The sequence below is a fragment of the Salvia splendens genome, chromosome 5, assembly GCF_004379255.2.
Source record: "Salvia splendens isolate huo1 chromosome 5, SspV2, whole genome shotgun sequence".
In the NCBI taxonomy this organism is placed as follows: Eukaryota; Viridiplantae; Streptophyta; class Magnoliopsida; order Lamiales; family Lamiaceae; genus Salvia; species Salvia splendens.
In genome coordinates this window covers 12,577,309-12,591,493 of record NC_056036.1, presented here as the reverse complement: position 1 = coordinate 12,591,493, position 14,185 = coordinate 12,577,309, and the positions used below count along the sequence as shown (strand labels likewise).

The 14,185-nt window shown below is 40.9% G+C and overlaps 1 protein-coding gene across 2 annotated transcripts; it reads left to right on the top strand.

Moving 5' to 3' along the window:
• The first annotated feature begins 6,905 nt into the window (after positions 1–6,905).
• Positions 6,906–12,775, top strand: LOC121804984 (probable cyclic nucleotide-gated ion channel 20, chloroplastic). 2 transcript variants are annotated; one of them, XM_042204723.1, is made up of 13 exons: positions 6,906–7,370; positions 7,947–8,442; positions 8,692–8,883; positions 9,099–9,197; positions 9,673–9,810; positions 9,970–10,218; positions 10,332–10,595; positions 10,807–10,952; positions 11,063–11,140; positions 11,329–11,458; positions 11,546–11,792; positions 12,005–12,164; positions 12,426–12,775. In XM_042204723.1, the coding sequence occupies exons 2-13, from the start codon at positions 7,960–7,962 to the stop codon at positions 12,520–12,522; spliced, it is 2,283 nt and encodes a 760-aa protein (XP_042060657.1). In that variant the 5' UTR covers positions 6,906–7,370; positions 7,947–7,959; the 3' UTR covers positions 12,523–12,775. The 2 variants fall into 2 exon arrangements, with proteins under 2 accessions (XP_042060657.1, XP_042060658.1); XM_042204724.1 differs by lacking the exon at positions 8,692–8,883.
• The last annotated feature ends 1,410 nt before the right edge of the window (positions 12,776–14,185 follow it).

Sequence of the window (14,185 nt, the reverse complement as noted above, 5' to 3'; positions counted from 1 at the left end):
CTAAATTTCTCCTCAGAAATGAATGATGACGGACTGAGAGCCGAACTAGATCTTGCCGAAGAAAGAAGAGAATTGGCCTGCATAAAAGCAGCCAAGTACAAGGAGCAAGTAGCCCGGTATTATAACCAAAGGGTGAAAAAGCTGCAATTTCAAGTGGGAGATCTCGTCTTGAGAAACAACGAAGTAAGCCGAGCAGAAAAGCTGGGCAAACTCGAACCCACATGGGAAGGTCCATATCGGGTGTCAGAAGTCCTCGGCAAAGGGTCTTACAAATTGACCCACATGTCAGGAGAACAAGTACCCCGAACATGGTACATTTCCAACCTCAAGAAGTTCCATTTGTAAGAGACAGTCCGGTCAGTCAGTCTTGTGTCTAGTTCGGTCCTAGGGGTATGTGCTTTCTTTGTTTTTTACTTCTTGTTCGTCCTTTTTATTTGTCTATGTGCGTTTTGTCTGTCTATGTGCGTGTCGTCTCTTACAAATGTTACTGAGGTATCTTGTTCTTCGAAGGCTGATCCCCTTTTTAGAACATATATAAGCCAACGATTGTGAGTCCAAGCTTCTAAGGAGGATACAAGACCACAATTCAGCTTAAGAAACAAGCAGTTCGTCTGAAACGAACTGCAACAAAGGGAAAGTCCGATCCACGCGATAAAACTCGCCGAATTAGGACAAGGGAAAGTCCGATCCACGCGATAAAACTAGCCGAATTAGGACAAGGGAAAGTCCGATCCACGCGATAAAACTCGCCGAATTAGGACAAGGGAAAGTCCGATCCACGCGATAAAACTCGCCGAATTAGGACAAGGGAAAGTCCGATCCCCAAATTAGGACAAGGGAAAGTCCGATCCGAGCGATAAAACTCGCCAAATTAGGACACAAGCTTAGTCCGGTCAAAGAAATTTACTTCATAAGACCAAAGACGAGTCCGGTCAAAGAAGTTTACTTCATAAGACCAAAGACGAGTCCGGTCAAAGAAGTTTACTTCATAAGACCAAAGACGAGTCCGGTCAAAGAAGTTTATTTCATAAGACCGAGGACCAAGTCCGGTCAAAGAAGTTTACTTCATAAGACCAAAGACGAGTCCGGTCAAAGAAGCTTACTTCATAAGACCGAGGACGAGTCCGGTCAAAGAAGTTTACTTCATAAGACCGAGGACGAGCACGATGAAATTTTTTCGCTGAGCTGTAAATACGCAGTGATAGAAGCGAAATGAAGATTTCATTTATTAAAACTTGTTCGGCATACAACTCCGCTGCCCTACGAGAAGGCGTTACGCTATTACAAAGGACTATTCTACTGTCCACGGTTGCTAAAGTTGAGCCACCTATTCAAAAAATCCTCGTGAAGCCGAGTTCGGGCGTTCCGGGCAGCTGAAGAATAAGCAGGTCGACGAGATGCTCTGATCGACCTACCGCCTCTTCCTTGAGTCCGGGAAGTTCTGGCACCTCGGCGGCGAAGAGTCTCTTCACGAAGCATTTGTTGATCTTGCTCACTCATAATCACAGCTCCTCTACGAACTTCAGTCCGTCCTTGTCTTGACGTTTCCGGTTGCTCCTGAGTCCGTTCTCGTCTTGACGTCTCCGGTTGTTCCTGAGTTCGTTGCTGATTTGGAGTAGGATTTTGAGCAAGTGGATCAGAGGTTTGAGCTGGAGTGTGAGCATCTGTTGGCGGGAAATGCCTAAGGAATCTCTCGATTGAAGGACGCCGGGAAAGAACGATGTCGTACCGAGAAGCCCAGCGCCGCAATGATTTCACAACTTGTTGGCAAGCCGAGCTCTCCAGCGCATTGTTCCTCCGGAGTACATGAAGCTCCTCCCACAGTTCATCAACTTGATTCTGAACTTCAGATATGCTCATTCCCCCGCGTCCGCAGATGAAATCCTCATACGCAGTCCTCTCAGCGACGGCAGTATTCAGCTCGGCCTCCAGATCTTTCTTTTCGGACTCTAAGTCCTTATTGTCGGCCTCCAGCTTCACTAAACAAGCCAAGAGTTCGTCATTCTTCATCTGGTCAGCTATGGCTTTTTTCTCAGCTTCGTCTAAAGCGGAAGAGTACAGCCGCTTCCAGTGAAGTACCTCCAGCTCCTTAAGAGTTAAGAATACAAAGCAGCTATGTCAGTTCGGCATTTCAGTTTACTGAGCAGGTAGTAAACCACAACAGGAGTAAAAGAGAGTACGAAAAGCTATACGAAGACACAAGTGTAGAAAGAAGAATTTTTTCATTCATAAGAAAAAAAATTTTACACAAGGAGGGCTTCAAGGCCATTTTACAAGAAGGAAGAAACTAAACTAAGAGAAGGGAGACGAAATCATACTCCGCCAGCTTCGTCTCCGGCTCCTCGGTGAGGTTCAGCTTCCTTCTCCTTGTCTGCCTCAGCTTCAGCCTCGGCCTCCTTGCTCCCCCCAGCCTGCTCGGTGCCCCCATCACCGATCAGCAGCACCTCTTGCTCGGCCTGCCTGTCTCCGGTCTGCTGATCAAGCTGCTCGGTCTCACCCTCTCCGTGGAAAATTGGAGCGGGTGAAACTGGCCCTAAGGAGGCAAAGATAGCCTCCATATTCTCGTCCCGGTCAGCTCGGCAACTACGAACTCGGTCAGCAGAAAGCAGGACTGAGGACGAAGCAAGCTCCTCAAGGAGCGGCAGACTCTGGAGACGAGCTGCTATCTCTCGGCCGTACAGCGGCAGGACGACTTCGGGCCCCTGCTCGGCATTATCGGTCATCAGTTTCAGCAGATCACCGACAAAGGCCGAAAATTGATTGCCCAGAAAGAGTTTCTCCGCGAAAGCACGGAGAACCTCCCCTTGGGCAACCACGGCGGCAGCATCCCTCCGTTTCGTCTGCTCTCGCTGGATGACGAGCTGGTTTTTGGCAAACTGGGCTTCATCCTGGGCCGAGATCCTAGCAGCTCTGGCCTTCTCAAAGTCTGCCTTAGCCTGTTCGGCCTGGTGACGAGCAGCCGCCAACTTCCTCTGCATCTCAGCATAATCGTTGGACGCTTTGGAGAGTTCAACGGCGACGAGCTTGGAGAGCATATCGTTCCTCTGAAAATGGAAAAAGGAAAAAGTCAACCGAGGGGCCACAAAAAATACAGGAAAGAAGCAAAGCCAAAGAATCAAGAAGAGAAGTTACCTCGGCAAAGTCCGTTGGCCATGCAAAAGGCTCACAGACATGCTCCGAAGGGGGCGCCAAGACGATGTCTCTCTCCGGCGCTCTTGGGGGCTTCTGGGTCTTCCCCTTCCTATTTGCCGAGGTCGACTCCGGCTTTTTTGGATCCGAAGAAGAGGTCTTTTGCCTCTTCGGATTCTTCTCGGCATCAGGCGCCGAGCTGGTAGCCTTCTGTTTCTCCGGCTCCTTAAGCTCGGAGGATTTGCGGCTAATCTTATTTAGCAAGTTCACTGCCAAAAAGCAAGAAAGCAAGGTTAGTTTTCGCCACAAAAGCAGTAAGGCACAAAAAAGAAGTCCTCACCCTCAGTCTCTTCGTCCGAAGACGAGGAGTCGAACACGAAGTCGCCCTTGACGAGCTCAGACTCCAGGTACTGCTTCCTAATCATAGGAATCTTATTGAGCTCGCCCTCGAGCTCGTTCAACGGTTCTAACCGAGGATGAGGAATCACGGACTTCGGCCCTCTCCAGGGAAAGCCCGGAGCCGCTGTCCTATTATAAAAAAAGAAGCGATGTTGCCACTTTGGCCACTTGGTTTTGCAGAAGGCCCTAAAAGGCTGTAAAGGGATCAAGTAAAACCAAGATCCTTTTCTCTTAAACTGGAAAAAATTAAGGATTGCCCTCAGAGACAGATCCTTATCTAGCCTACGCAGTTCGGCAGCAAAGGCCGATAAGTGCCTCCAAGAGTTCGGAGTCACCTGACCTAAAGGGAGTTGAAAAAAATCTAGCAGCTCTACAAAGGCAGGGGGAAGAGGGAAACGAAGCCCGCATTCCAAGCCGGCTTCATAAACGGTGGCGTAACCCTCCGGCGGCGAGTCAGCCCTATGAAGGTCGTCGGGAATCGCAACCTTCCCCCCAGGAAAAAAATATTTTTCGTGTAAGGATATCACAGTATCCTTACTCAAGATGCTGTGAAAATACTCTACGGTCTTCTCCCCGGATTCTTTCCGGCTAGAAGACCCCTTACCCCCTTTCCTACCGCTACCTGACTCAGAAGAAGAAGAAGAAGACATGGTTCTTACTCTTTGAAAGTCTGAAGAAATTCTGAAGAAATTCTTGAAAGCGGAAGGAAATTTTTACGCAAAAGAGAGAGAATGCAGAAGAAGCAATAGCAAAAGTGTTCAAATGATGAAGAAAGGACGTATTTATCAGATTCGGAGAAGATTTCAAAATCATCGCACCGTTTCGACTCCCACCTTTTCAGGATTCAACGGCCGGATTTTACTGTCGCATTTAATGCAGTCACGCGCAAGGCACGTCCCCTGACGTCAGCCTCCCCCGTACCTTTATCCAGAATGCCGAAGTGACTCGCTTCGCCGAAGTGATTCACTTCGCTTTTCGGGGGGGTAGTGATGGGGTACGTACTAAACAAGCCCAATAGCAGTGACGGCCCATCAGCCCAAAGCCCAAGGAAGAGTATCAGTTCGGCCCCAGCCTACAGCTCGGTAAAAGCCGACCAATCAAGCTCTACTCTCAGATCGGCAAAAGCTGCTCGGCAATAGTTCAGCAGTTCGGTCTCAATTTTCAACCGAACTGGGAGATAGTGGACTCATGCAGAACCTCCACGACCTCCACTACACGATCTATTTAGTGGTGGACCCATGCAGGATCTCATGACCTCCACGACATCCACGATCTAATTAGTGATGATGTAAGCCACGACCTAATTAGTGATGATGTAAGCCACGACCTAGTTAGTGGTGATGCAAGCCACGATCTTAGTTCAATGTATAAATAGAACTTAGATCAGATAGACTAGAAAAAAAGGAAGAGAGGAAGAAGCTCTCTAGACATCAAATAACATATAGCAAGTCTGTATTTGTAAGCTGTAAACCAGATCAAGCAATACAATCTTGCCCTCCTTTCTTCCCGTGGACGTAGATTTACCTCAGTAAATCGAACCACGTAATTCCTTGTGTCGTGATCTATATTCATTACCTGCATTTACTACCATCAAAAATTCGCACAACCATCACAAGTAACCCTTGTAAAACCTCCCACTCCCTCCGTTTAGGCTCCCACTCACTCCACACGTAGGCTTGCAAAATATGTGTGACAAACGGCTCATTTTTTCACCATATGCCAAAATAACTACCCTTTATTTGGTAATTAATGCCAAGCCGATTTTATAATAATTCTGACTCCGATTTTATTTTGTTTTTTAAAAGCCAAGCCGCCTAATCCATATAATTCGGATTTCATTCAAACAAAATTTGTGCTGAAATAGAAAAATGATTTTAAAAATGAACCAAATTTAATATTTGCATTTAATTAAACTTGATTAGCCAAATCGTAGTATTTTTTTTTATCATTGATCACTACTAAAATATAATTATTCCTACACAAATATTAGGGTAGTAAAAATTGACTTTGACTCTCGATCACTACTAAAATATAATTATCCCTACATAAAATATATATTTTAAAAGTGCATTTTCCTAAATACCCAAAAACTCCCCTTTTATATATTGTATAGATTGAAACATTAGTTGAAATTAAAAATGTGAAACGGCCGATTGTAATCTAAATAGTCATATACTCAATTCTTAAATATGCATCACATTCAACGACAGATGTGAAACCGACAGTTGAAATGTAGTAATGTACAAATTCATAAACAAAATTCAGTTTTAATTAAATGATAGTAGTAGTAATTTTTAATTTAAAATGGTAAATCTGTAAATATTTTCAAAATTCCCCTTTTATAGATGTATAGATAGATAAATTCACGTGGCAAAATTAAATATGCTGTGATGCCAAAATCGGTCCATTTTGGATAAATCAGCGTCATTTTATTTTTAATTAACACTTAAAATATAATGATTTTTTTTGTGTGACGCTCACACTTTGCTAAGTGGAGTATAACAAAATCTGAGAAAGTGTGATGACCAAATTCAAAATAATAACCGTCTAATCGCAAAGACTTAAATAAAAATCTAAGCCATTGTCAAAGTCTGGAAATAACAATCAACATTGTCTAACTCAACAGTGCACAATGGAGATGAACATGCTCACGTCACGTGTAATCATGTATGAAGACAAACACATCAAATAGTCCATGGATGGTTTGCAAGGCTCGATTGGAAGGATTATGGAGACTTATCACGCGGGCTATGATACAGCAGAAGCAAGATGATGCATCGACGCTAGTGGAGACTTGGCCATGAAGGAAGATGTGAATGCTCAATAAAATCAGAACTTGAAGACGTTTCTTTTAGAGAGGATCATCTTGACCGATCGAGTGACCTTTGTGCCATCTCCCTACCTTGGGGCTGATGGGCATTTAAAGGCAAATCCCCCCCGCCCCCAAAAAAAGAGAATGGTGCAAGCACGGTTGTTTGACATAGAGTGCAATACACCGATGGCTGTGGATGGAGCATGGGCAAGCACATAAGCTAAACATGGATGAAACTGGAAAGTGATCAGAGTTTGAGAGGTCTACAAGCATCATATGATGGGTAGAGAGGTATGCAAGCACCACTCCAATTGACCGGGTGAAACCACGCCAGAGACAGCAAGCGCCACCCGACCGAGTGGCTCGTGGGACAAATTCTACGCTTGATACATGATTTGCCTTTGAATAATGATTTTTTTAATTAATTTTCCAAATTTTTGAAAAAGTGATGAAAGTTGAATACGGTGTTACTTCTGAATCAGTTATAAACTTATAATTGCAGCCATAAATAGCCCTATTAATTATAATTTGAGGTTGAACAAGCTTGGTAATCGCAAGTGGGATTTGATTGAAGGGACAGAGACGACAAAGATGCAGCATGGTATTCTACGCCAGTCGCCACTGAAGTTCGAAAATCTCAAAGGAGGTTGCCACCAATCTTCACAGCGCGACAAACACAATGGGGTCAACACACACACCCACCCGCACGGCTGTGTGTGTTTATTGTCTGTCCCTACGACTACGACTTGGCCAACTTGTTGCAAACTCTCTTTCGTGTTACCATCGTCTCAATCCCTTTACGGGTCAGCGCCTCAAGTCCTTCTTTACCAAATTATATTTAACCCCACACAGATTTCTTGACCGTCATACCAAATCAACGCCTTCTACTCTCTCTCAACTCTCAATTATTGTTTTTATTTTCTTCATTATTTCCACTTTGATTTTCTTTAGCTTCTGGGAGTACTTCTATGCTCTATGGTGAGCTGAATTTTGAGTTTTGATTAAATCGTTGCTCATCTTACTACAGCAGGTACGTTGAATTTTCCATTTTCCTTTTCTGGGTTCGTTTTCTTGGGCTTGGTTGCATGATTTTTTCTTAGTCAATTTGGTCAAGTTAATCTCTGTTCTGTGATAAGGGATAGTGATGGTTGCTTAATTGCACTCTCTGCTACTACTGTGAGTTATACTAGTTGCTTGTTTCATGCTTTTTGTTTCTTTTTCCTCATTTTTTTAGTGCTTGCTTGTTTCAATTTCGTAATGTAAACAGTGAAATATTGTATGTTGAGGTACAAGAGAAAGCAGGAATCATAGAATGTCAATTGCAAAATTTCATGCCAACTTGATTTTCTCTTTCTTTCCACAATGCTACAGTGATTGAACATGGAAGTTCCCTGCAATTAGTTATGGAACATGAATAAGTGGATCAAGAGAGGAATGGTATGATAAAAAAATGATAGATTTTGTAGCTCCATGAATCTAAATGTGGAATTGAGACTTCAAATCCTCAGCTTTCATGATTTTATGTTTTTAATGTGATGTTGGATGGAAGCATAGTTGTTTCTAGCTTTCAACCATCGAAAAAACTAACTGTTTTGTTAACAAATAGGTATATTTGAGAAATGAGTTCTTATGAAAGAGATGAGATACCTATGCTTCCAGCTGCATACTTACAGTCAGATGCTGGGGATGACTCTGGTAGTAGAGGATTGTCAACCAGAAGAAGTGCTTCGATGTCTGTCCCTTCAAACTCTATGGATTCCACTGAATATGAGCCAAGTCTGGTGGGTTTCACCGGTCCTTTGAGAAATCCAAGACGGGCTCCTAATACACAGATGAGCAGTCCTTTATATGCGAACCGCAACCAGGAGTTTGTCTTTCAACCTCCCAAAGGTACACTACGCCAAAAGGCGACAGAGCCCAAACTAGATGGGGCTGCCAATAATGATTGGTCAGCGGAGAATTATGGGGGTATGAATGAGCATCTTTTGAAGTCAGGGCAACTGGGGATGTGCAATGATCCTTACTGCACAACATGTCCAATGTATTACAATGTTAAGGGGCGCACAAAGCCTTCAAGAAAAACAGAGATATTTGATGCAAAGGTACTAAAAATTATGTCACGGAATTCAGGAGCATTACAATGTAAAAACCCTCTTTTCTTATTTCTTGAAGTGGTTTGCATCTAAGCTATCTCTTTTTGTTGAAATTACAGCTGCTTGATTGCATGATTTGCTTTCTTTACATTTCTCTTGATAACCAAACTTCTAAGTTTTGCACATTGTCGAGCAGTTCGTAATGCTTAACAAATTTCACGTATTAATTTTTGTGTTATTCTGATAAGTTTGTTACAGTTTCACAATATGATACATGGAGATGGGAAAGGTTGGGCTAAGAGAATGTGGTCCTTTCTGTACCCTTATATTGGAACAGTTATGAACCCCCACAATGAACATGTTCAACGGTGGAACCAGTTCTTTGTCCTTGCTTGCTCGTTTGCAGTTTTTTTGGACCCATTGTTCTTTTTCCTGTTATTTGTGCAGCAGGTAATCTTTTTAAAGCAAGTTGATCTTGCTCCATTCATGTCTTCTCATGATTAGCTTCACTGGATGCTATGAAATGTGAGAATAGTATCTTGTAAATTGATTGTGTTAGTCTTCATTTCCAAAGTTATATGTGTAACCTTCTATATATAAATACAGAAGGTAACAAATAAGCTCCCACATCTCGTATAAATCTGAACATCACTATCTTTTCCCAGGATAATAAGTGCATAGTACTAAATTGGCCGATGACAACAGCAATGATCGTCTTGAGAAGCATGACTGACTTCATTTACTTGCTCCATATATTCCTTCAGGTACATGCACTCGCGCACCCTTACCACTCCATTGAATCCTTTTGCTGTTCCTTGTTCTATGATGTGTTTAGCCTGTACAGTTGGGTACTCAATCATTTTTGTACTGTGACAACAGAAAAAAAAACATTATCTTATTCTCTTAATTCTCATGCACTAGTCATATAATACATGTAAAGGAAGTTAATACTACTATATTATCCTTAAATTTTCCTATCCTTATCTGGAAACAGGATACGTGGGTTCAGATTGATTCAATTTTTAATTAACTAAACTTTCGAACAATTACAGTAGTGATTGGTGAAAATGGGCATTTTAGTCCTACTTATACAAACTTTTCTCTCGCTTTCTCCTTGGAGAACTTTGCAATCAAAATACTTACAGACCAAACGAGCTTTTCGGGCAAAAGACATAGTAGTGATGCGTCCTTTTCTCTAAACATCTTTTACAAGTAAAGATATTATGTCATTTTTTGCAGTTCAGGCTAGCTTATGTTGCTCCCGAGTCCAGAGTTGCTGGATCTGGAGATTTAGTCGACGACCCTAAATTGATTGCTCGTAATTATCTCCGTGGATGCTTTGCTATTGATTTCTTCATTGTACTGCCCCTGCCACAGGCAAGTAGTCTGTCCTGGTTCTGCTGATCTGCTGCATTAATATATTCTAATCTGATCTCTGCATATGAATATATCTCTATCTTCTTGTTTAATAGCAATATCACTGACCAGCATTATAACCATTTAAACTAAGTTTATTTATTTGTTGGTTTTTCTTAGATAATTATATTATTGGTCTTACCCGGTTCAATTGGAGCATCTGGTGCAAATTATGCAAAAAATCTTCTTCGAGCAGCAATCCTCATACAGTATATTCCAAGGCTGTGGAGATTCTTACCTTTAGTTGCTGGTCCATCTCCAACTGGCTTCATCTTTGAATCAGCATGGGCAAATTTTGTCATCAATCTTGTTACCTTTGTTTTGGCAAGCCATGTAGTCGGCTCGTGTTGGTATCTCTTTGGCCTACAGGTTCGACTGCTCTGCTATGAGCATCATTCTTTGTCTTCTTTTTTCAAATTTCAAGCATTATGTTCCTTTTTAAGGCTGTGCAGTTGACTTTCTCTAGATGTACTTCTGTGCAGAGGGTCAATCAATGTTTTCGAGACGCTTGTAGTTACAGCAACATTACGGAGTGTACAAAATTCATCGACTGCGGACACGGAAATGCTAACGAGAGGTTCGCGGGGAATAGTGAAGATTGGGATATGTGGAAGAACAATGAGAATGCAAGTGCTTGTTTCGGGAAAGGAGGTTTTGACTTTGGGATTTATGAGACTGCTGTCAGTCTAACCACTCATAGAAGTTTACTTAAAAGATATGTGTACTCGTTGTTTTGGGGGTTCCAGGTATCTTTATGCGGCACCATCATGTTATATCTATATTGATTTCATGTTTCCTCACATTTTGAGAAACGGACACAAGTCCTTAACCTAATTGGAGATCTATACTGTCAAGAAAATTTTCCTTTACATGATTGGCTGGATATACCATAGTTTCATTATTCTTGTAGAGACGATTTGCGTCTGACACAAATCCATCTTGTCAATCTTTGTGAAGCAAATTAGTACCCTTGCGGGAAATCAAGTTCCGAGCTACTTTGAGTGGGAAGTTCTTTTCACCATGTCTATCATAGGGACTGGTCTCCTGCTTTTTGCTTTGCTTATTGGGAATATGCAGAATTTTCTCCAGGCTCTTGGGCGCAGGTAGAAAATGGATCTAGAGTTCACACGAGAGATACGGAACTTTGATTTATATCTTCAATCAATCTATTTCAGTGTAATTAAATATTTTATTCCTTTTTTTTTTCCTTCAGGAGGTTAGAAATGTCTCTCAGACGCCGTGATGTTGAGCAGTGGATGAGTCATCGTCGCTTGCCTGAAGATCTACGAAGGTATTTTTCTGAAGGGTGGTTATGGGAAGGATGGTTATGGTTATTATTTCATTTGTCTAACAAAGTTTATTTTTTTTTTAACTTTTCAAACTGCCTATTTTTATATACAAAGAGCTAAAACAGTTAAAGAGTTGTAGCCTTGCATCATGCAAAATCAGTTTGTTTATTTGTATTGGATGCATATGCAGGCTAGTTCGAGATTCAGAGCGTTATTCTTGGGCTGCAACGAGAGGTGTAAACGAAGAAAGGCTAATGGAAAACTTACCAGAAGATCTGCAACGAGAAATAAGGTGCCATCTCTTCAAGTTTGTCAAGAAAGTAAGTTTGTAACATAGTGAGGAGCACCAAATGTTTAGTATCACATGTTTAAGATATTTGACTTTTGTACATCTGCTGTTGTTACAGGTCCGGATTTTCCAAATACTGCATGAACCAATCATAGACGCCATACGTGAGAAGCTGAAGACTAAAACATATATCAAAGGCAGTAACATCATGGTTCGTGGTGGCCTTGTTGACAAAATGGTTTTCATAATCCGGGGAGAGATGGTGAACAAGGGAGAAGACGGGAGTGAGTCTTTTTTAACCGAAGGGGGTGTCTGTGGAGAAGAACTTCTTACCTGGTGCCTCGAGCATTCTTCCGTAAATAAAGGTATAAACCTGCAACTACTGTTCCCTTCTAGCTGTTCCTCACATAATCGATTTCTCTTATGGCCTCAATTACTCCGAAGAATGACTTACTAAGTTGTAGTATTTTGCATTTTTGTGGCTGTAAGAATGGTTTCTTGATGAGTATAGTCATCCTATAATTCCATTAAACTTGTCTTGAACTAGTGATAAGTGCCTTCCTTTCTAATGTTTCAGATGTGAAGCGTAGGATCCCGGGACCTAGATTGTTGAGCAACAGGAAGGTAACGTGCCTGACAAACGTCGAAGCCTTTGTCCTGCGCTGTGCTGATCTTGAAGAAGTGACGAGTCTGTTCGCAAGATTCTTGAAAAGTCCACGGGTTCAGGGTGCCATCAGGTAATCTATACGCTCATCAAATCCATTCGATAAATATCTCCAAGTAATCATGCAAAATTATCTCTATACATTGGATAAATTGCAAGGTGTTCCCTTTATGTCTATTTGTTATGCCTACGTTTTCTTCGAATCAAGATCTATATGTAGCTCATGAATAGTTTGCGGCTCATCCACTGTCGTAGATGTACGTGTTAAATTGGTACATCCCAACAAGATGCACCTCCATCTTATTGTTTCAACTCTATACAACTTGTGCTGCAGGTACGGGTCCCTCTACTGGCGCACGCGTGCAGCCAGACAAATCCAGGTGGCGTGGAAGTACAGAATGAAGCGGATAAACCGCGCAGACTCCGCGTAACACATCCTCCACAAGTGCAGATAGATGATCCACGCACAATGTAGGTGTGTGTTGGTGGTGAGTAATGTCGAAGATTAGTTTTTATGATTATTGTGTGCATCTAATGAAGTGGGCAGAGAAGTGTTTGACATTATTTTGAGTAATGAATAAATGTGTGATCTGTTTTGGAGCCTAAAGGTGTTGGACCAAAGTTAGAGATGCATTATTGTAATTAAAGATGTCTTACAGAATAGGTGAGAATTTTATTTTCTCTTGTCTGTCTCATCAGCTGTCAAATTATTATTTTCCCTCCCTCAATTATTCAATTTTCATTTTCTTTCATTTTTTTATAGTATTATCAAATCACAATTTAACTAAAAATGTCAATTCACTAAAATTTAAAAATACAAAAAATATTAAATCATGTTATCCACTATATTACCAATTCCACCTGAAACACTTACTTCCTCCGTCCGCGAATAGGAGTCTCGCTTTTTCATTTTATTCCGTCCTCGAATAGGAGTCCTGGTTCACTTTTACCATAAATGGTAATAGATCTCATATTCCACTAATTCATTCCACTTACATTTCATTTAAAACTGATATATACAAGTGGAACTCATATTCCACTAACTTTTTTTCACCCATTTTTCTTAACATCTCCGTGCCACCAAGAAATGGACTCCTAATGGCGGACGGCAGGAGTATTTCTTAATCACTACTCCCCCCATCCGCGAATAGGAGTCTCATTTCTATTCGGCATGAGTTTTAAGAAATGTTAAGAAAAGTGGGTGGAAGAAAGTTTGGAATATGGATCTACTTGTTTGTATATATGGAGTAGTTTTAAATGATATGTGGTGGAATGAGTTGGTGGAGTTTGAGGTTTTTTTTTACCATTTATGGTAATTATGAATCGAGACTTCTATTCGCAGACATGCCAAAATGAAAAACGGGGCTCCTATTCACGAACAAAGGGGATATATCAAAAAGAAATGTCTTAACTTAGTTAGGATGAAGAAAAGACTAGTACTATATAGTTAGGTTGTTAAACAACATAAATACAATTGATAATGGTTGTATATTTCAAGCTTTAGATCATTATGAAGGCATGAATTTTTCTATGAGCTTTTAATTACATTACAAACAACTATTGGTAATCTCCTTTTTCTAACTAATAATATCCAATTATTCAAATGAATAGGCACTACTACCACAAAATTTATGATCCCCATTGGTATCTAACACAATTTATTATAAATGTTCTTACATCGATCATATGACCAAAGCTATAGGAAGATTTATAGGGTTGTTAAACAAGGTGAATTTAATTTGATAATGATTGTATATATTGATGTTTGAGATCATTATGAAGGCATATGTTTTTCTATGTGCTTTTAATTACATTTACAAACAATTATAGTTAATCTTTCTTTAAGTATTAATACTCAATTATTCAAATGGATAGGCACTTCCACCACTAAAGTTATGATTCCCATTAATATCTAACTCAATTTATTACAAATATTTTTATAATATCATAAATTACAGAATATTTTAATAAATTACTCAACCCTATTTATAAATCTATGTATATGCATTCGGTTTAATGTATATTTATTTTAATCCTATAGGCAGGGACTGTGCCACCATCAACACTTTTATATGCTTCAAATAGAAATATTGT